Genomic DNA, 22,803 nt, shown 5'->3' with positions numbered 1-22,803 from the left:
AGGTCTGGTTCTAGTTCTGTTCTAGTTCTGTTCTAGTTCTGTTCTAGTTCTGTCTAGTTCTGTTCTAGTTCGTTCTAGTTCTGTTCTAGTTCTGTTCTAGTTCTGTTCTAGTTTCTGTTCTAGTTCTGTTCTAGTTTCTAGTTCTGTTCTAGTTCTGTTCTAGTTCTGTTCTAGTTCTGTTCTAGTTCTGTTCTAGTTCTGTTCTAGTTCTGTTCTAGTTCTGTTACTAGTTCTAGTTCTGTTCTGTTCTGTTCTTTCTAGTTCTGTTCTGTTCTAGTTCTGTTCTAGTTCTGTTCTAGTTCTGTTCTAGTTCTGTTCTAGTTCTGTTCTAGTTCTGTTTCTAGTTTCTGTTCTAGTTCTGTTCTAGTTCTGTTCTAGTTCTGTTCTAGTTCTGTTCTCGTTCTGTTCTAGTTCTGTTCTAGTTCTGTTCTAGTTCTGTTCTTGTTCTGTTCTAGTTCTGTTCTAGTTCTGTTCTAGTTCTGTTCTAGTCCTGTTCTAGACCTGTTCTAGTTCTGTTCTAGTTCTGTTCTAGTTCTGTTCTAATTCTGTTCTAGTTCTGTTCTAGTTCTGTTCTAGTTCTGTTCTAGTTCTGTTCTAGTTCTGTTCTAGTTCTGTTCTAGTTATGTTTTAGTTCTGCTCTAGTTATGTTCTAGTTATGTTCCAGTTCTGTTCTAGTTCTGTTCTAGTTCTTTTCCAGTTCTGTACTAATTTAGTTCTTAATCTCTGGTTAAACTATGTTGTATTTAGGGTATTTAAAATTCGTTTTATTTTTGTATTTATTTTTTAAATCTTTTCCATATAAAATTGATTTATTTTTTCCCATTCACCAGCAACAATGTAAAGAAGTCTTGCAAAAAGAAAAAGAGATGATTAAATAATGTTAAAGTAATGAAGAGAGTGGTAAAATTTTTACACCAAAGTAGCTGTGTGTGTGTGTTGTAAAATAAATTTTATTTTTTATGGTTTATAGACAATTTTTATTCAGTTTTTTTTTTAATTTTATACATATTTCCCCCCATTAATCTGAGAGCTTAAATAGCTCGTTTTACAAGTTTTTCAATGAAACGAGAAAAAAATCATAAGCATGTTTAAATGTCATTTACAAATGGTGTTTGAAAAGAAATTCTAAGATTTTTTTGGTTTAAAGATAGTTAAAAATAAACCGTTACTAAATATTTCTAAGTTTTTTTTTCTTAATTTAAGTTAACCATGGTTTCAAATTATTTTGTTGTTGGTTTATTTTCTTTTTGCTATAAATCACGCAATTCTTGTAAATTTCTTTTAAAGTTTTGCTCTGGTGATAGAGAAATAAATGTTAAAAGGAAAATATTTTTTTAGGAAAAAAATCAAAGGTTATTTATTTAGTCATGAAATAAAAGAAAAAAACTTTATATGGAACTTAGGTAAATGTAACAATGACTTTTATTTAAAGCTAAATGTAGGTCAACAAAAATGTTAGAAATACCAAAAAGTCCTTTTTGTATTCGCTGATGCGAGGGAAGAGTGAAAAGTTTTTGGGGAAATAAAATTTACAAATCCACTTTTAAAATTTTTAGTTAACTTACATATGTATACCCAATTAATCAAATAACATAATAAGTACTTCAGGCCCTCGTTACAATTAGCTGCTTAGAAGAGTAAAAAAGCACGTGTGTCACAAATGTTTTGCTTGCAACCAAGTTGCCATACTTTTATTTACAATCACACAGAGACATTCACCCATATATGGCAACAATTATTTATGTACTCTAATTTCTTATTCATAGAATTTTTTGTAGAAAAAATTAAACAATAATAACAACAATAAAACCTTAGTGGATAGTATCGATTTCTTGATTGCATTTGTTGTTTAAATAGTTTAGTTTTCTTTGCTATAAACAATTGTTTGGTAGTCATAACGAGGGCCGAACTAATATGCACTTGTTCAATTCCAGTTTAGTCCTAGTTCAGTTCTAGTTCTAGTTCAGTTTTAGATCAGTTCTAGTTCAGTTCTAGTTCAGTTCTAGTTCAGTTCTAGTTCAATTCTAGTTCAATTCTAGTTCAGTTTCTAGTTCAGTTCTAGTTCAGTTCTAGTTCAGTTCTTGTTCAGTTCTAGTTCAGTTCTAGTTCAGTTCTAGTTCAGTTCTAGTTCAATTCTAGTTCAATTCTAGTTCAATTCTAGTTCAGTTCTAGTTCAGTTCTAGTTCAGTTCTAGTTCAGTTCTAGTTCAGTTCTAGTTTCAGTTCTAGTTCAGTTCTAGTTCAGTTCTAGTTCAGCTCTAGTTCAGTTTTAGTTCAGTTTTAGTTCAGTTCTAGTTCTAGTTCAGTTCTAGTTCAGTTCTAGTTCAGTTCTAGTTCAGTTCTAGTTCAGTTCTAGTTCAGTTCTAGTTCAGTTCTAGTTCAGTTCTAGTTCAGTTCTAGTTCAGTTCTAGTTCAGCTAGTTCTAGTTCAGTGTTCAGTTCAGTTCTAGTTTCAGTTCTAGTTCTAGTCAGTTCTAGTTCAGTTCTAGTTCAGTTCTAGTTCAGTTCTAGTTCCAGTTCTAGTTCAGTTCTAGTTCAGTTCTAGTCAGTTCTAGTTCAGTTCTAGTTCAGTCTAGTTCAGTTCTAGTTCAGTTCTAGTCAGTTCTAGTTCAGTTCTAGTTCAGTTCTAGTTCAGTTCTAGTTCAGTTCTAGTTCAGTTCTAGTTCAGTTCTAGTTCAGTTCTAGTTCAGTTCTAGTTCAGTTCTAGTTCAGTTCTAGTTCAGTTCTAGTTCAGTTCTAGTTCAGTTCTAGTTCAGTTCTAGTCAGTTCTAGTTCAGTTCTAGTTCAGTTCTAGTTCAGTTCTAGTTCAGTTCTAGTTCAGTTCTAGTTCAGTTCTAGTTCAGTTCTAGTTCAGTTCTAGTTCAGTTCTAGTTCAGTTCTAGTTCAGTTCTAGTTCAGTTCTAGTTCAGTTCTAGTTCAGTTCTAGTTCAGTTCTAGTTCAGTTCTAGTTCAGTTCTAGTTCAGTTCTAGTTCAGTTCTAGTTCAGTTCTAGTTCAGTTCTAGTTCAGTTCTAGTTCAGTTCTAGTTCAGTTCTAGTTCAGTTCTAGTTCAGTTCTAGTTCAATTCTAGTTCAGTTCTAGTTCAGTTCTAGTTCAGTTCCAGTTCAGTTCTAGTTCAGTTCTAGTTCAGTTCTAGTTCAGTTCTAGTTCAGTTCTAGTTCAGTTCTAGTTCAGTTCTAGTTCAGTTCTAGTTCAGTTCTAGTTCAGTTCTAGTTCTGTTCTAGTTCAGTTCTAGTTCAGTTTTAGTTCAGTTCTCGTTCAGTTCTAGTTCAGTTCTAGTTCATTTCTAACACTTTTAAGACCGCCTTCTTTCTTTTACATTTATTTGCCAGTATTGGTGAATGCACTTGTTACCATGGTACCTTTTACACATTTTCAAAAACTTGCACTCAAATTCATACGGGTATCAATGTGTAACACTTACCTAAACAATAAATATCAACCCTTGCTTCCTTTTATAAAACCTCGTTTTGCTCTTTCTTTCTCCCTCTCCCTCTCACTCCTAAAACCAAAAACCCCCACAAAAAGGGCGTTTTTTGGGTGAATATTTTCAAAAGTTTATTTAACTTTTACCTACATTTTTTTTGTTCGTTTATTGTTAAATTCACAATGCAGTAGTTAAAGCAATTTTCTGCTAAATAACTAGAAATTTTAAATTACTTTTGTTATCTACAACAACTATTTTTTATGTTTAGTTTTTTTTTTTTCTTGAAACGTAGCAATTGTTAGGGCAAATTACCTTTATAATTCTCAGTGTATACTATTTTTGTCTTGACTAATTTATTTTGTAATTTAAAAAAAAGTATTTTTCATAGTTTAAATATTGTTTAAAAAAGACAGAAAATTATATATTTAATAAGAGGGAAAAACTAAACATAACCTAGATTTGAAGTAATTTGTTTAAAATAAAAAAAAACAAAAGATTGATTGTAATAAGTAATAAAAGTTCATAAACTCAGAAAATATGCAATTTAAAATTAACTTGAATAGAAAACACTTTTTAACAGAATATTAACTTTTTAATCAAATTCTAGAAATGTGCAAAAACCATTTGTAAAGCTTAAAAAAGCTTTTGTGGATAATGCTTTGAAGCAAGAAGTCTTTGAAAAAGAAAAATTTATCATAGAAAAAGCTTCTACGCTTTTTAAAAGTTAAAAAATAACATTTATAGAGTAAGATTTAAAAGCTTTTTTATAAAAAGACTTAAGGAGTTTTTTATAGAAAAAGCTTAAAGTGCTTTATATAAAAGTTTTTTTTAAATAACAACCTTAAAACGATATTTATATAAAAGCTTTTTATAGTAAAACCTAAAAACTTTACAGAAAAAACTTAAAAATATTTTTTTGTAAAAAAAACTTAAGACATATTTATTGAAAAAGCTAAAAACACTTTTATAGAAAAAGCTTAAATCGCTTTTTATTTAAAAGCTCTTTTTTAAGAAAATGCTTAAAACTTTTTATATATAAAAGCTTTATTATAATAAAACTTAACGCTTTTTTATAGAAAAAGCTCACAATGCTTTTTATATAAGAGCTTTTAAAAAAAAAAAATTAAAACTATCTTTATATACATAAAAGCTCATTTATAGTTTATCTTAAAAACATTTTAGTAAAAGCTTAAAATGCTGTTTCATAAAATAACCTTTAAAAAAGCTTTTTTTCAGAAAAAAAAAACTTAAAAAGCATTTTTTATATAAAAACTCTAAAAACTCTTAAAAAACCTTTAAACACTTTTTATACAAAATGTTTGAAAAGCTATTTTTAATAAAAAATACTAAAAATACAAAAGCTTAAACAACTTTTTTAAAAGCTTTTTATACAAAAACCTTAAGACATTTTGAAACAAACAGTTTAATCACTTTTATAAAAATAGCTTTAGAAACTTTTGTTTGTACAAATATACATATATAGCTTAAAAAGCTTTTTTATACAAAAAGATTAAATATACAAAAAGCTTAAAAAGCTTCTCTATACCAAAAACTTACAAGGCTTTATTATGCAAAAATCTTAAAAAGCTTTTTTATACAAAAAGCTTTATCTACAAAAAGCTTAAAAAGATTTTTAATACAAAAAGCTTAAAAAGTTTTTTTATACAAAAATCTTAAAAGAAATTTTTATACAAAAAGCTTAAAAAGCTTTTTTATACAAAAAGCTTAATAAGCTTTTTTATACAAAACGCTCAAAAAGATTTTTTATACAAAAAGCTCAAAAAGCGTTTTTATACAAAACTTTAAAAAATTTTTTTTGTATACAAAATCTTAAAGCATCTTGATATGAATGAGCTTTTCTTTCACATCTTTATACATCTCTCTTGTTATTTATTTTCCTTAATAAATTGGAAAACTATGCTGTCATTCTTAGAAAATGTAAATAAATCATAATTATTGAGTGTAAAATTAGATAAATAACAACAAATTATAATATTGACCTTTTAACCTGCCCCCTTCCTTTTCCCCTTAAATAAAATTTATAAATATTTCCCTATTTTCTTATTACACATTTCATTTGCGTAGTCATGGGGTTCATTTCACAATTTTTTCTAAATTTCAACACAATTCGTTGAGCATTAATTAGAAAATGTTCTTTTATGTTTTAATTTTTTTTTCTCTTTCACTAATTGAATGAATTTGTAAGAGGAAAATAAATGTTTTGGGTTTGATTTAGATGAGAGTTTTTTGTTGTTGTTGTTTCTTTGTTAAACAATTCAAGTGCAAAATTATAATTTGTATTTCAAACAATTAACTTGGGTCAAATTAAAGAAATCGAATTTAGTCCGAAAAAAATCTCTAAAATGACACGAGTTTCGAATAAATTTAATTTGGAAAATTTCCTTTAACCTTAAGGTGGTGGTGCTTTTTTAAAAAAAGCCTATAATAGAGTAATTTATATGTATGTAAGTGTGAAACAGTGATTGTTGTCGTTTAAGATTGTTTTTATTACTACATTTTTCTATCATTTACTAATTGTTTATGGTTTGTTAACAATTGATTTTTATTGTTTTTTAATTAAAAGCAGACACAAGTCTTGTTGACGTTAGAATGTTTAGAGCCCTTGAAAACTATGTATGTTAGACTGAGGCCCTAAAAAGGGGTTAATTGTTATTGTTATTGATGATTACATAAAGTATTTGTGTAGTGTGCCAGTGTGTCAATTTACTAGTAGGTGACCTTAAAAATTACGTTCAAACACTTGTAATAAGAAAGGAAAATAACACACAAAGCAAAGTGTTTGTGTTTTAATCTTTTTTTTAAGAAATCAATTAGAAATCTTGTTTTTTCATTTATCAAGCTTAATTTTCATTATTTTTATTTTACTTTCAGCTTATTATTTCATTTAATTTATTTACTAATCATTTACATGTTTTATTTAGTAAAAATTCAGTTTAGCCATTTAGTTTATTTGATTACATTTTATACATTTTGTTGTTGTGTGCGATTTTTATATGGTTTGCAAATGATAATTTATTACAATTGATGTTTTTATTGCACATTCACAAAACAGACACACGATGAAATCAGGCTTCAAAAGGTATAAAATCATTAGTTTTATAAAAACTCCAAAATGAAACATCAGATTTCTTAACGTTTATTTTAAGTTTTTAATAAAACCATAACAAAAGCTTAAGCTTATTAGATTTTTTTATTAAAAAAACCTTTTTTAAGCTTTTTTTATAAAAAAGCTTTATAAGCTTTTTCTATAAAAAAGCTTTATAAGCTTTTTCTATAAAAAAGCTTTATAAGCTTTTTCTATAAAAAAGCTTTATAAGCTTTTTCTATAAAAAAACTTTATAAGCTTTTTCTATAAAAAAAAATTTATAAGCTTTTTCTATAAAAAAGCTTTATAAGCTTTTTCTATACAAAAGCTTTATAAGCTTTTTCTATACAAAAGCTTTATAAGCTTTTTCTATAAAAAAGCTTTATAAGCTTTTTCTATAAAAAAAGCTTTGTAAGCTTTTTCTATAAAAAAGCTTTATAAGCTTTTTCTATAAAAAAGCTTTTTAAGCTTTATCTATAAAAAAGCTTTATAAGCTTTTTCTATACAAAAGCTTTATAAGCTTTTTCTATAAAAAAGCTTTATAAGGTTTTTCTATAAAAAAGCTTTATAAGCTCTTTCTATAAAAAAAAGCCTTAAAAGCTCTTTCTATAAAAACGCTTTATGAGCTTTTTTGTAAAAAACCTTTATAAGCTTTTTGTATAAAAAAGCTATCTAAGTTTTTTCTATAAAAAAGCTTTATAAGCTTTTTCTATAAAAAAGTTGTATAATATTTTCAAAGCTTTTTTATAAAAAAGCTTTTTTGAGCTTTCTTTCAAAAAAAGCTTTTTTGAGCTTTCTTTCAAAAAAAGCTTTCTAAGCTTTTTTATTTAAAAGCTTTTTTTATAAAAAGGCTTTATAAGTTTTTTTCTAAACATAAGCTTTAGAAGCTTTTTCTATAAAAAGAAATGTTCTATAAGCTTTATAAGCTTTTTCTAGAAAAAACTTTATAAGCTTTTCCTTTAAGAAAATTTTCTAGAAATTTCTTAAAACAAATCAATATTTTCATCACTGACTTTTAAAACCCAAACCACCACTGACAGACTGACTGCCTTAGACACTTTATCCAGTCTGTATGCGTGTGAGTGTGTGTAATTTCTTTGGCAAATGACTCACTTGAGTGCAATTTATAAACAGACATGTAAGTAAATCAACCAGTGATTACACTTATGTTTCTACTACTCATTCATTCATTCACGTACTCAAACACTTAAACGAGTAATGCTTACTGCTTAATTTTTTTTTAGACATATTTCCAATCAATGTACTAACTATTATTACACCCCACCAATAGTATTGGCAAAAATCAATTTCACAAATTACAAATTTATATTACAATATAAAAAAAGGCTTTTGTTGGCTGTCAAGACAATAATTAAAGAAGATTTCTTTTCAAATAAACATGAAATGCATACGAAATTAATTTTATTACAAAATATCACCCAACTCTAGCAGAATATTTAATTACTGAACAAAAAAAGTAAAATAATTTCAGCAGTCAAGTTAAATTTGTAAGTTTTACATTATATTTGAGGATTATTTTAAAAACTTTTTTTATGGAAAATTCCAAAAAAAAAAAAAAAGACTTATGATAATTTTATTTAAATTTTCACTTTAGCAAAAGTGACCTTGCAATTTTTTTTCTGAATTTTTTTCAGTACTATCTATTTGATCCACATACTACTTTGTGTTTGTTTAAAGTAGCTCGCGTATCTAGTTTAATTCAACAATATGAAATTTATATACTGTTACATAATTTGATCTCAATTGTGTATAATATTTAATAAATAATAAAATACACTGAAAAAATTGCTAATTCTAATAACATTTAGGCAGTACTAGAACTGAACTAAAACTGAACTAAAACTGAACTAGAACTGAACTAGAACTGAACTAGAACTGAACTAGAACTGAACTAGAACTGAACTAGAACTGAACTAGAACTGAACTAGAACTGAACTAGAACTGAACTAGAACTGAACTAAACTGACTAGAACTGAACTAGAACTGAAATAGAACTGAACTAGAACTGAACTAGAACTGAACTAGAACTGAACTATATCTAAACTAGAACTGAACTAGAACAGAACTGAACTAGAACTGAACTAGAACAGAACTAAAACAGAACTAGAACAGAACTAGAACAGAACTAGAACAGAACTAGAACAGAACTAGAACAGAACTAGAACAGAACTAGAACAGAACTAGAACAGAACTAGAACAGAACTAGAACAGAACTAGAACAGAACTAGAACAGAACTAGAACAGAACTAGAACAGAACTAGAACAGAACTAGAACAGAACTAGAACAGAACTAGAACAGAACTAGAACAGAACTAGAACAGAACTAGAACAGAACTAGAACAGAACTAGAACAGAACTAGAACAGAACTAGAACAGAACTAGAACAGAACTAGAAACAGAACAGAACTAGAACATAACTAGAACAGAACTAGAACAGAACTAGAACAGAACTAGAACAGAACTAGAACAGAACTAGAACAGAACTAGAACAGAACTAGAATAGAACTAGAACTAGAACAGAACTAGAACTGAACTAGAACAGAACTAGAACAGAACTAGAACAGAACTAGAACAGAACTAGAACAGAACTAGAACAGAACTAAACAGACTAGAACAGAACTAGAACAGAACTAGAACAGAACTAGAACAGAACTAGAACAGAACTAGAACAGAACTAGAACAGAACTAGAACAGAACTAGAACAGAACTAGAACAACTAGAACAGAACAGAACTAGAACAGAACTAGAACTGAATTAGATCTAAACAAGTAAGAGTAATATATTCGGCTGTGCCGAATCTAGAACAGAACTACAACAGAACTAGAACAGAACTAGAACAGAACTAGAACAGAACTAGAACAGAACTAGAACAGAACTAGAACAGAACTAGAACAGAACTAGAACAGAACTAGAACAGAACTAGAACAGAACTAGAACAGAACTAGAACAGAACTAGAACAGAACTAGAACAGAACTAGAACAGAACTAGAACAGAACTAGAACAGAACTAGAACTAGAACAGAACTAGAACAGAACTAGAACTAGAACAGAACTAGAACAGAACTAGAACAGAACTAGAAACAGAACTAGAACAGAACTAGAACAGAACTAGAACAGAACTAGAACAGAACTAGAACAGAACTAGAACAGAACTAGAACAGAACTAGAACAGAACTAGAACTAGAACAGAACTAGAACAGAACTAGAACAGAACTAGAACAGAACTAGAACAGAACTAGAACAGAACTAGAACAGAACTAGAACAGAACTAGAACAGAACTAGAACAGAACTAGAACAGAACTAGAACAGAACTAGAACAGAACTAGAACAGAACTAGAACAGAACTAGAACAGAACTAGAACAGAACTAGAACAGAACTAGAACAGAACTAGAACAGAACTAGAACAGAACTAGAACAGAACTACTGATGTGGAACTAAACTAGAACTGAAGTGGAACTAAACTATTGCATAATTCATCCAGAGCTAAATAAGAATTGTTCCTTAGAATTTATACAAAACTGATTTGGAATGGAAAGTGATCTGCAACTGATCCAGAACTGATATGGAATTGATCTAAATGATTTAGAGTTTTCCTGCAACTGATATAATATTAATCTCGAACTAATTCACTTATCTAAAAATTATCCAAAGCTTGGATCTAAGTAGAATTGCTCAAGAATTAAATAAGGACTTATCTGAAATCCAAAATTGATTCAAAATTAATAGAACTGATACAAAACTTAACTACATCTTATTTGAAAATGTTATAGAATAGATCCAGAACTGAAGTAGTATTAATCCCGAATTGATTCAGAACTGATACTAAACTAATCAGAATGTAAACCAAAGCTTTTTAAAACTTGATCTAAAACAAATCCAAATTTGATCTAGAATTGATTCAAAACTGATCCAACATTAATTCTTAATGGGATTGGAATTGATTGAGAAGCAAACCAAAACAAAACTGAAAGTTTTCTAGAACGGAACTTAAAACTAAACCTCAAACTAAAATTAATTAATTTAAAACTGATACACTTTCTCTGAGTGTAAAATTTTGTGAATATGTGTTCCCTATACAAAAGCTAAATACTGTGATGCTTAACATCTGATAAATAATTCTTATTGTACATTATTTAAATGTGCATAAATATTTTGCACACACATTTTATTTTTTCACTATTCACTATTTTATTCATACATATATAGAATTTCAAGGTTAATATACTCAATGCAAAGCTATTGTTTTCCTATTGTATCATTTTAATTTTAAACATCTGCTGCCTCAGAGAATTCATGTTAAAATAATAAACAAATTGTATTAAGTGTAATGAATATAATAATTTTAATGCAATTTTTTTAAAGTTTTATTTTAATCCAAATAAGACAGACAGATAGACAACCTGTTTATATAGTAGGTATCAAAAACAAACGGACCGATGACACCTACTCAAATGCTTGAATGCATACATTTATGCTCATAAAAATATTTGGGTTTGAAAGGAGATTTATGATGCTTCCCAGCAGCAGCAGCAATAACAACGATAACAATTATCTAAGTTGGTTGTAACGGTACAATTGTGTTTGGAGTTGGGAAATCAACTCATGAACTCAATTCTATAGGTGGTTTATGTTCTTTTTTTTTTTTGTTTCTTCTATTTTACCAACAATTTTGCAAACTATTAATTCAAATTCGGAGTCTGTGTATTGTATGTGTGTTTGTGTGTGTTTGATTGTTTATGGTCATGCAATCATGGTCATACATTCAAAGTTTTTTGATTTGTACGAGTGAATATGTGTTTGTGTGGTGTAAAGATAAGTGTACTTGCAACATGAATGTTTTCCCAACCGGCAAATATTGTATATAACATAAAACTGGCAACAACAAAACTAAATAGCAACAACAACAACAATAAAATAACGTGTCGTTTTAATGCAAAATGTTGACGGTTCTGGTAATAGTTTCAACTTCTCGTATTTGTCTAAACAGTGGGGGGCAAAACAACTTAAATATTAAGCACTTCTAGCAAAATTTATTATTCCTTTAAAATTCCATTTAGTTGCTAAAATTTTAACCTCCACTGTTTCAAATATACACATGTATGTTTCTGTAGTAGTTTCGCATGTTAAGTGCATATAGTTAAGCCGGCTTTAAACCTCTATTTTAACTTGTTTTTTCTAAGTTCGAGTACATGTAACTGTCTATTTTAAAGTGTCTAGTTAGAAAGAAACTTAATACCGTTGGAATATATATCATTTAATTTTATTTTGCATGACAAACAATCACTTTTTTTTTGTAAAAACAAAACTTCAAATCGCGAACTTTTTAAAGTTTTTTTTTTTATAAAACTAGTTTAAAAAGATATGAAAAACTATATGGCATTTTTAGAAGTATTATTAAGTAATCACTTTGTCAACAGATTAAAATGATGCAATTAAAAGTTCATTTGTTGTTAGATCTTTTAAATTAGTTAGAAACGTAACGGAATTGGTACAGAACTTAAGTGGAATTAGTGGAAAGCTAAAGTAGAATTGATAGAATTGTTTTGGAGCTAATATCAGAACCAACTAAATTAGAACTAGAACTGAACTAGAACTGAACTAGAACTGAACTAGAACTGAACTAGAACTGAACTAGAACTGAACTAGAACTGAACTAGAACTGAACTAGAACTGAACTAGAACTGAACTAGAACTGAACTAGAACTGAACTAGAACTGAACTAGAACTGAACTAGAACTGAACTAGAACTGAACTAGAACTGAACTAGAACTGAACTAGAACTGAACTAGAACTGAACTAGAACTGAACTAGAACTGAACTAGAACTGAACTAGAACTGAACTAGAACTGAACTAGAACTGAACTAGAACTGAACTAGAACTGAACTAGAACTGAACTAGAACTAGAACAGAACTGAACTAGAACTAGAACTGAACTGAACTAGAACTAGAACTGAACTAGAACTAGAACTGAACTAGAACTGAACTAGAACTGAACTAGAACTGAACTAGAACTGAACTAGAACTGAACTAGAACTGAACTAGAACTGAACTAGAACAGAACTAGAACAGAACTAGAACAGAACTAGAACAGAACTAGAACAGAACTAGAACAGAACTAGAGAACTAGAACAGAACTAACAGAACTAGAATAGAACTAGAACAGAACTAGAATACTAGAATAGAACTACAACAAACTACAACAGAACTAAAACAGAACTAGAATATAACTAGAACAGAACTACAACTGAACTACAACTGAACTAGAACTGAACTAGAACTGAACTAGAACTGAACTAGAACTGAACTAGAACTGAACTAGAACTGAACTAGAACTGAACTAGAACTGAACTAGAACTGAACTAGAACTGAACTAGAACTGAACTAGAACTGAACTAGAACTGAACTAGAACTGAACTAGAACTGAACTAGAACTGAACTAGAACTGAACTAGAACTGAACTAGAACTGAACTAGAACTGAACTAGAACTGAACTAGAACTGAACTAGAACTGAACTAGAACTGAACTAGAACTGAACTAGAACTGAACTAGAACTGAACTAGAACTGAACTAGAACTGAACTAGAACTGAACTAGAACTGAACTAGAACTGAACTAGAACTGAACTAGAACTGAACTAGAACTGAACTAGAACTGAACTAGAACAGAACTAGAACTGAACTAGAACTGAACTAGAACTGAACTAGAACTGAACTAGAAATAACTGAACTAGAACTGGACTAGAACTGAACTAGAACTGAACTAGAACTGAACTAGAACAGAACTAGAATAGAACTACAACAGAACTACAGCAGAACTAGAACAGAACTACAACAGAACTAGAACTGAACTAGAATAGAAATAGAACTGAACTAGAACAGAACTAGAACAGAACTAGAACAGAACTAGAACAGAACTAGAACAGAACTAGAACAGAACTAGAACAGAACTAGAACAGAACTAGAACAGAACTAGAACAGAACTAGAACAGAACTAGAACAGAACTAGAACAGAACTAGAACAGAACTAGAACAGAACTAGAACAGAACTAGAACAGAACTAGAACAGAACTAGAACAGAACTAGAACTGAACTGAACTAGAACAGAACTAGAACTGAACTAGAACTGAATTAGAACTGAACTAGAACTGAACTAGAACTGAACTAGAACTGAACTAGAACTGAACTAGAACTGAACTAGAACTGAACTAGAACTGAACTAGAACTGAACTAGAACTGAACTAGAACTGAACTAGAACTGAACTAGAACTGAACTAGAACTGAACTAGAACTAAACTAGAACTGAACTAGAACTGAACTAGAACTGAACTAGAACTGAACTAGAACTGAACTAGAACTGAACTAGAACTGAACTAGAACTGAACTAGAACTAAACTAGAACTGTACTAGAACTGAACTAGATCAGAACTAAAACTGTTTTGAATTTTAAACCCTGATTTTTTAAATGCAATACATTTCATTCTGCTTTCACATCATTCCCTGTAATTTTTTCGAAAAATTACATTAAAAAATCTTGTTTTTATAAATTACTAATTTAGCAAAATTTCTTGTCATATAATCCAAATTTTAAAAAAATTAACATGTGGAGTTCTTTGCGCCGATTGACTCATACCAGCGCCCCTTTGGAAATGTGTAAAATATGCATACTGGGAGCCGATGGTGGTATCGGCCGACATTTGGCTCTTAAACTGAAACTTAATAAAAGTATAACCGATTTAGCTTTGTATGATATTGCGGACACAAAGGGCGTTAGAGAAGATTTATCGCATATTGACACCATGTGTCAGGTATTTGCCTATAGCGGGGAGAAAGCTTTAGTGGAATCTTTGAAATGCAGCAATATAGTGGTGGTATTGGCGGGACAAGCTCATTCGCCTAAATTCAGTTCGAGAGAAGCCATGTTTGGAGCCAATGCTGAATTAATGATTAACTTTATGAAGGCCACTGTGGAGGCCTGTTCTCATAATATGCCTTTTATACATATAGTCACTAATCCGGTCAATGCTTTGGTGCCTTTATGTGCGGAGTATTTAAAAGATGTGGGTAGTTATAATCCTAGAAAGCTAATAGGTTCTTCTTCTGTGGATACTATGCGAGCACGCACTTTTCTGGGCCAGGTGGTGGGTTGTGATCCCTCTAAACTTATAGTGCCTGTAGTGGGAGGACACTCGGCGGGTAGTATTACTCCCTTGGTTTCACAAAGTAAACCGCGCTTTGAACTGGATAAAAAGGTTCAACAGCAATTGGAAGATCGTATAGTTCACGGTGCCGGCGAAGTGGTAAAAGCTAAGAAAACTCAAGGCGCCGCCCAATTGGCTATGGGCCATTGTGTGGCGTATTTTTGTGATTCTATATGTCGTGCTATAAATGGTGAAAAGAACGTAGTGGAGGTGGGTTATGTGCCCGCAGATGTTAATGAATTGGAATTCTTTGCTTGCAATTTCAAGCTGGATAAAGAGGGGATTACAGAGTGTCATCGATTGCCCCCTATGTCGGAATATGAAACCGAGTTGTATTGTAAGGCGGTAAAGGATGTTCAAAATAATATTAATACGGCGAAAGAGTTTTACAAGAAATATAAAACGGAGAAGTGTAAATGAAGATTATGGGATCCATAAGGGTAAATAAAGATTATAGGATGCATATAGGGACAAAATTGCAAGCGATTTCTTAATCTAGAGATTTTTTCTTAAAATCATCAGAATTTTTGTTTAGTTATCCGCCATTTTTTAATAAATTTAGAATAAAACTTTTAGAAATTAAGAAATTATTTTATTTATAATAAAAATAAACAATTTTTAAATAAAGTTTTTAATATAAAATCCAAATATAAAGCCGTTAAATTTTCTAGCTCCTCCTGCTCCTATTTCCGGCCTTTTTCTTTCTCCTCACTTCTGCCCCTTCTTACTCTGAGCGTATTTAATACCCTGCTCTATGCTTTCCTTTAACTCCGGTAAAGCTTTCTTTAATAACTCCTTTTCATAGGAGCTCAAGGTAGGCAAAGTTTCGAATCCCTTTATGCCCTCTTTACTCAACTCAACATTAGAGGAGAAAAATTTAACTTCGGGCACCACTTTGGATTCAACATAAGCCACATCCACCACACCCGATTTATCCTCCAAAGCCTTTAATAAAGAATTACAAAAAGTCGCTGCCACATAGGCCATAGAAAGTTGAGCCGATTCTTTGCCCCCTTTAGCCTTAACCACAGCTGCTCCAGCACATCTTATACGTTCATAAATAACCGATAATTCCTCACAATCTCCTTTTACCGTGGGCGTAGCTGTGGATATCAAGGGTATAATGGTATTACTGGAGTGGCCACCGATAACATTAACCTTTACTTTCCCGGGATCTACTAACAAATACTCCCCTATAAAGGTGCGTGCTCTCATGGTATCTAGTTTAGTTACACCAAATAATTTCTTGGGATCATAAGCATTTAACTGCTTCAAGGTTTCGGCCGCCAAGGGCACTAAAGCATTAACCGGATTTGTTATAATAGCCAATATGGCCTCAGGACAAATTTTAGCTTTTAGCGAAGTTATCTGATATATCAAATCCTTATTGGCATCAATAAAGCAGCCCTAGTAGTAGTTTTATCCGTTCTAGCCATTCCCGCAGCCACGACCACCAAATTTGAACATTCCAAAGATTGTTCCAATTTATCGGGACCCGTAAATGCTTTAACACCCGAAAATGTATCGATGTGAGAAACATCTGCTGCTATGCCATCGGTATTTTTGATATCCATTAAAACCAAATCGCTAACTAGACGATCGGCTTTTATAAGCATGGCCAGGGCCTGACCAATGCCACCAGCTGAACCGATAACGGTAACGCGACTAAAATGCGTAGACGTGGAGGAAATTAAACGTTTGTTGGCGGTTCGAGACAAAACTTTCGATAATTGTTTTAGCATTTTGTAAGGGAAAATAACGGGAATGCTTTTTTAAGAATCAAATGATTTGAAACAAAAAAATATTAAATATTTTTATATTAAATGTCGAAATTATAATGCTGGAAAACTATCGATAAAATATAGAGGTGTAACTTTATGTCTTAAAAACTCAGAAACTTTAGCTAAAAGTTCAATTTTCATGACAAATCATACTTTCATAAAAATTCCAAAATTGCTTTAAAATTATCAATTAAAAATTGTATTATAAGCTAAATTAAGCTTCAACCAATTTTATACTTTATTTGCCTGGAAACAATTTATACTTCTGGCCAAACCTGCTGTCATTTTAAATAGAATTTCTGCCTAAAAATTGTCTTAATTCTTTTCTAATTAATTTTACAAATGACCCCTAATTATAAAACAATAAACATTTTTCTCACAATTTTAATACAATTATAAAAAAATTCTTTATAAAAAATTAAATTTTAATTAAATTTTTTTACAACAAATTCCTTCCACTTACAAACAGTTCAATGTCAATAACCCAAGATCTAACCAGAAAAAGACTCAATACAACTAAGCACAGCTTTAAAGCATAAATTGTTAGTTTTTTTTCTAAAAGTTCGCCATTAACATAAAACCCAAGATCAATATACGTCTGGTTCAGAGAATCTACTTACGTACTAACTACAATTACTTTGTTTTTTTCTGCGTTATTTTGCTGTGTCATTAGTTTATTATGTGGTTTAATTATGTTGATTTTAAGCGAAAAAATAACAATAACAAATTATAAATAAAATAGAAAAAAAAAGTAATGACAAAGAAAATAAATTCTTTTAGTTTAAGTTCAATGAGGTTTTAATTAAAATAATAGTAGAAAAAGGCAGCGGTAAATATTATTATTTAATTATAGGCAATTATTTTAAAAAGTTTGAAAAGCAAGCAAGCAAGCTAGCTAACTAACTAACTAACTAACTAACTAACTAACTAACTAACTAACTACTAACTAACTAACTAACTAACTAACTACTACTAACTAACTAACTACTAACTACTAACTAACTAACTAACTAACTAACTAACTAACTACTAACTAACTAACTAACTAACTAACGAACTAACTAACTAACTAACTAACTAACTAACTACTAACTAACTAACTAACTAACTAACTAACTAACTAACTAACTAACTAACTAACTAACTACTAACTAACTAACTAACTAACTAACTAACTAACTAACTAACTAACTAACTAACTAACTAACTAACTAACTAACTAACTAACTAACTAACTAACTAACTAACTACTAACTAACTAACTAACTAACTAACTAACTAACTAACTACTAACTAACTAACTAACTACTAACTAACTAACTACTAACTAACTAACTAACTAACTAACTAACTAACTAACTACTAACTAACTAACTACTAACTAACTAACTAACTACTAACTAACTAACTAACTAACTAACTAACTAACTAACTAACTAACTACTAACTAACTAACTAACTAACTAACTAACTACTACTAACTAACTACTAACTAACTAACTAACTAACTAACTAACTAACTAACTAACTACTAACTAACTAACTAACTAACTAACTAACTAACTAACTAACTAACTAACTAACTAACTAACTAACTAACTAACTAACTAACTAACTAACTAACTAACTAACTAACTAACTAACTAACTAACTAACTAACTAACTAACTAACTAACTAACTAACTAACTAACTAACTAACTACTACTAACTAACTAACTAACTAACTAACTAACTAACTAACTAACTAACTAACTAACTAACTAACTAACTAACTAACTAACTAACTAACTAACTAACTAACTAACTAACTAACTAACTAACTACTAACTACTAACTAACTAACTAACTACTAACTAACTAACTAACTAACTAACTAACTAACTAACTAACTAACTAACTAACTAACTAACTAACTAACTAACTAACTAACTAACTACTACTAACTAACTACTAACTAACTAACTAACTAACTAACTAACTAACTAACTAACTAACTAACTAACTAACTACTAACTAACTAACTAACTAACTAACTAACTAACTAACTAACTAACTAACTAACTAACTAACTAACTAACTAACTAACTAACTACTACTACTAACTAACTAACTAACTAACTAACTAACTAACTAACTAACTAACTAACTACTAACTAACTAACTAACTAACTAACTAACTAACTAACTAACTAACTAACTAACTAACTAACTAACTAACTAACTAACTAACTAACTACTAACTAACTAACTAACTAACTAACTAACTAACTAACTAACTAACTAACTAACTAACTAACTAACTAACTAACTAACTAACTAACTAACTAACTAACTAACTAACTAACTAACTAACTACTAACTAACTAACTAACTAACTAACTAACTAACTAACTAACTAACTAACTAACTAACTAACTAACTACTAACTAACTAACTAACTAACTAACTAACTAACTAACTAACTAACTAACTAACTAACTAACTAACTAACTAACTAACTAACTAACTAACTAACTAACTAACTAACTAACTAACTAACTAACTAACTAACTAACTAACTAACTAACTAACTAACTAACTAACTAACTAACTAACTAACTAACTAACTACTAACTAACTAACTAACTAACTAACTAACTAACTAACTAACTAACTAACTAACTACTAACTAACTAACTAACTAACTAACTAACTAACTAACTAACTAACTAACTAACTAACTAACTAACTAACTAACTAACTAACTAACTAACTAACTAACTAACTAACTAACTAACTAACTAACTAACTACTAACTAACTAACTAACTAACTAACTAACTAACTAACTAACTAACTAACTAACTAACTAACTAACTAACTAACTAACTAACTAACTAACTAACTAACTAACTAACTAACTAACTAACTAACTAACTAACTAACTAACTACTAACTAACTAACTAACTAACTAACTAACTAACTAACTAACTAACTAACTAACTAACTAACTAACTAACTAACTAACTAACTAACTAACTAACTAACTAACTAACTAACTAACTAACTAACTAACTAACTAACTAACTAACTAACTAACTAACTAACTAACTAACTAACTAACTAACTAACTAACTAACTAACTAACTAACTAACTAACTAACTAACTACTAACTAACTAACTAACTAACTACTAACTAACTAACTAACTAACTAACTAACTACTAACTAACTAACTAACTACTAACTAACTAACTACTAACTAACTAACTAACTAACTAACTAACTAACTACTACTAACTAACTAACTAACTAACTAACTAACTAACTACTAACTAACTAACTAACTAACTACTAACTAACTAACTAACTACTAACTAACTAACTAACTAACTAACTAACTAACTAACTAACTAACTAACTAACTAACTAACTACCTAACTAACTAACTAACTAACTAACTAACTAACTAACTACTAACTAACTAACTACTAACTAACTAACTAACTAACTAACTAACTAACTAACTAACTACCTAACTAACTACCTAACTAACTAACTAACTGCCAAACTAACTACCTAACTAAATAACTGGTTAAAGCAGGCTCAATTCGACCTTAATAGTACCTTTTTTATTGAACGAGCACTTCGACTTTTAACGAAGCTCTTTAAGTTAGAGCTCTTTAAGTTAGGCTTCAATCGGGCTTATTGGGTTTCCTGGAATCTGTTTAAGTAGATTGACATTCAATTCAATCTCACCTTTCCCAGTGAACTGAGTTCGCCCTTAATCTTAGCTGTTTTAATCAACTGAGTTTTGCCTTAATCGAAGTTTATTTCAAGTTAAAAAAGTTTGGTTGCATTTGGACTGAGATTGAATTCAATGCAAGTTCTTGAAGTATATTGACTACGTGACGCTGCTCTTTAGTTGGAGCTATATCTATATCTCCAGTTATCGCTTAACCAGTTTATATTCTGTCGGTTAAAATAAATTGAGATAAAAATGAACAAGGCATTGAGAAAATAGAGGCAAGTATTCGACCTTAATCGTAGCTCTTTAAGCAGACTTAGCTGCACTTCAATCTGATCTCTTTATGTTTACTAAGTTTGACTTCAATCAGACTTATTTTGACTATAATCGAAGCTCTTAGAGTCGACTGAGTTTGGTTTTAATTGAAGCTCTTAAGGTAGACTGATTTTGTCAACAATCTGAGCTCTTTATCTAGACTGAATTTGGCTTTAGTCGCAGCTTCTTAAGAAGACTTAGTTAGCCTTGGAACTCTTTAAATTTTGAATTCAATTGGAGCTCTTAAAGTAGATTAAACTGGGCTATAATCAGACCTCTTTAAGTTGACTGGGTTTGGCTTCAATCACAGCTCTTTAAGTAGACTTACTAGAACTCAATCTGAGCTCTAAGAAAAGCTTGATCTTGCCTTCAAACAAAGCTTTTCAAATAAATTTAGTCTCTCACTCTCCTTTTTCTATTATTTTCACTCGTTAACTCGCTTAAGTACTTTTTAAACTTTTGGGTTACCAGATTTGAATAATTTTCCAACTAAACGTGATTTCCTGATTGTTATAATTGTAACCAAAAACCGGAAAACTATAACATTTAAAACCCTTAAATAAAACGCGTTAAAAAATAAACGTTTATTTGTTTTATATTTAACACTAGGAAAAGAAAAACTTTCACCTATTATTTTGATATTTGAGTTGGATTTTAAAACCTTCTAAAACCCCACAAACGCTAATTAGTTTAGCATACAACTAGTACAATAAACCACCAAAATGAAAGTTGAAGATTTCAAATGATTTGTATTTCCTACACTACTAATGCCACATTACCTGCAAAGATGTAAATGATAACATAGAAGAAGAAGAAGAAAATAAGTAGTAACAATTTCACAAAACCATTGTTGAAAGAAGTCTTCCTCCAATTCTAGCTTATTTTTCTATGCTTTTCGATTTACATCTTTAACATCTTTTCTGTTTTATTAACATTTTTTTGTTTTTAGTTTAGTAACATTTGTATTTCTTCAGCTAAACCACTGAATCAACATACAAATTACAAAAACCATACATTTTAGTTGGTCGTGTCGTTTAGTTGATTCCGTCAGTCATACGTTACTGGCTTAAGCCCCTCAATGCACTCACTGCCACAAAATGTGCATGAAGACTGACCTACATTTTTTTTTCTTCTGTTTTCCCCAATAGTCATCATCATATTAACGTAATATTAAACAAAAATAGTATAAAAAAAACAACAATTACTGGGTGTATAGAGGAGAAGAGCTGGAGAAGAATAGAATACAAAAGCACACGTAAAATTATTTCTATATTGTAGTCGACTATGTCGTCTGTCGTCTTTGGTCTTGGATCGTCATCATATTCTTTTTATTTTCATGTTATTATTGTAGTTTTAGCATTTGAAATGGCATTTTAAAATGGTCTCTCACTCAAATAAAGAGTTGTGTGTATTGTCATTTTCTAATTGTATGTCATTTTCGGATAATGAATATTATTCGAAATAAAGGGTATAAAAGTCAAAACTGTCAGAACAGAATATCAAAATTGTAACTGAAATTTGGTCTAAATCGGAGCTCTTTAACTTTAATAGGACTAGGAATAGTGTGGAGCTTCAATCGCAAAATTTTTTAAGTTTGCAAAGTTTTGCTCCAATCGGAGACTAAGTTTGCCTTCAATCCGAGTTCTTTAAGTACATAGAGTTTGGCTTCAATCGGACTAGGTTGGACTTCAATCAAAGCTCTGTAAGTCGACTAATTTTGCCAACAATTGACGCTTTTTTAATAAACTTAATGAGGCTTCAATCGCGCACCTTGAAGTAGATCGGACTGGATTTAGCTTCAATCGTAGCTCTTTAATTAGACCGGGTTTGGCTTCAGTGAGAACCCTTTAAAAAGACTCAGTTTGGCCTGAATAGGAGACTCAGTTTGATTTGAATAGGAGCCTCAATTTGTCTTCATTCGGAGCTCTTTAAGTAAATTGAGTTTGGCGTCAATATGTTGCTCTTTAAGTAGACAGAATTTGACATTAATTGAACTGAGTTTCCTTGCATGGGAGCTCTATAAGAAGTTCAAAAGAGACTCTTTAAGTAGACAAAGTTTGACTTTAATCGGAGATTTAAAAGTGGAATGAATTTGCCTTCAATACGAACTCTTTAAGTAGGTAGTGTTTGACTTCAATTGGAGCTCCTCAAGTAAAATGAGTTTGCCTCCAATCGGAGCTCTTTAAATGCTTCAATATCCTATCTTCAAGCAGATGGATGGTGTCTTA

General features: G+C 30.0%; 3 protein-coding genes across 3 annotated transcripts in view; 1 reads left to right on the top strand and 2 right to left on the bottom strand.

The window, feature by feature from the left end:
* LOC119604314 overlaps positions 1 to 22,803 on the bottom strand; it is a 55,208-nt gene that overhangs the window by 9,616 nt on the left and 22,789 nt on the right. The gene's annotated exons all lie outside the window — the stretch shown is intronic.
* On the top strand, positions 14,152 to 15,171 carry LOC119604328 (malate dehydrogenase, mitochondrial-like). Its single transcript, XM_037956892.1, has one exon. It carries the CDS (start codon positions 14,152 to 14,154, stop codon positions 15,169 to 15,171), a length of 1,020 nt encoding a protein of 339 aa, XP_037812820.1.
* Positions 15,460 to 16,493, bottom strand: LOC119604315 (malate dehydrogenase, mitochondrial-like). Its single transcript, XM_037956872.1, has 2 exons — positions 16,185 to 16,493; positions 15,460 to 16,134 (listed from the first exon to the last, which is right to left on the bottom strand). Exons 1-2 carry the CDS (start codon positions 16,491 to 16,493, stop codon positions 15,460 to 15,462), a joined length of 984 nt encoding a protein of 327 aa, XP_037812800.1.

Source organism: Lucilia sericata, unplaced genomic scaffold (genome assembly GCF_015586225.1).
Source record: "Lucilia sericata isolate MDLA Ls3-8-SP2 unplaced genomic scaffold, ASM1558622v1 Contig000382F_arrow, whole genome shotgun sequence".
NCBI lineage: Eukaryota > Metazoa > Arthropoda > Insecta > Diptera > Calliphoridae > Lucilia > Lucilia sericata.
Note: the sequence above shows the minus strand (reverse complement) of the source record. Positions and strands in the feature narration are given on the sequence as shown.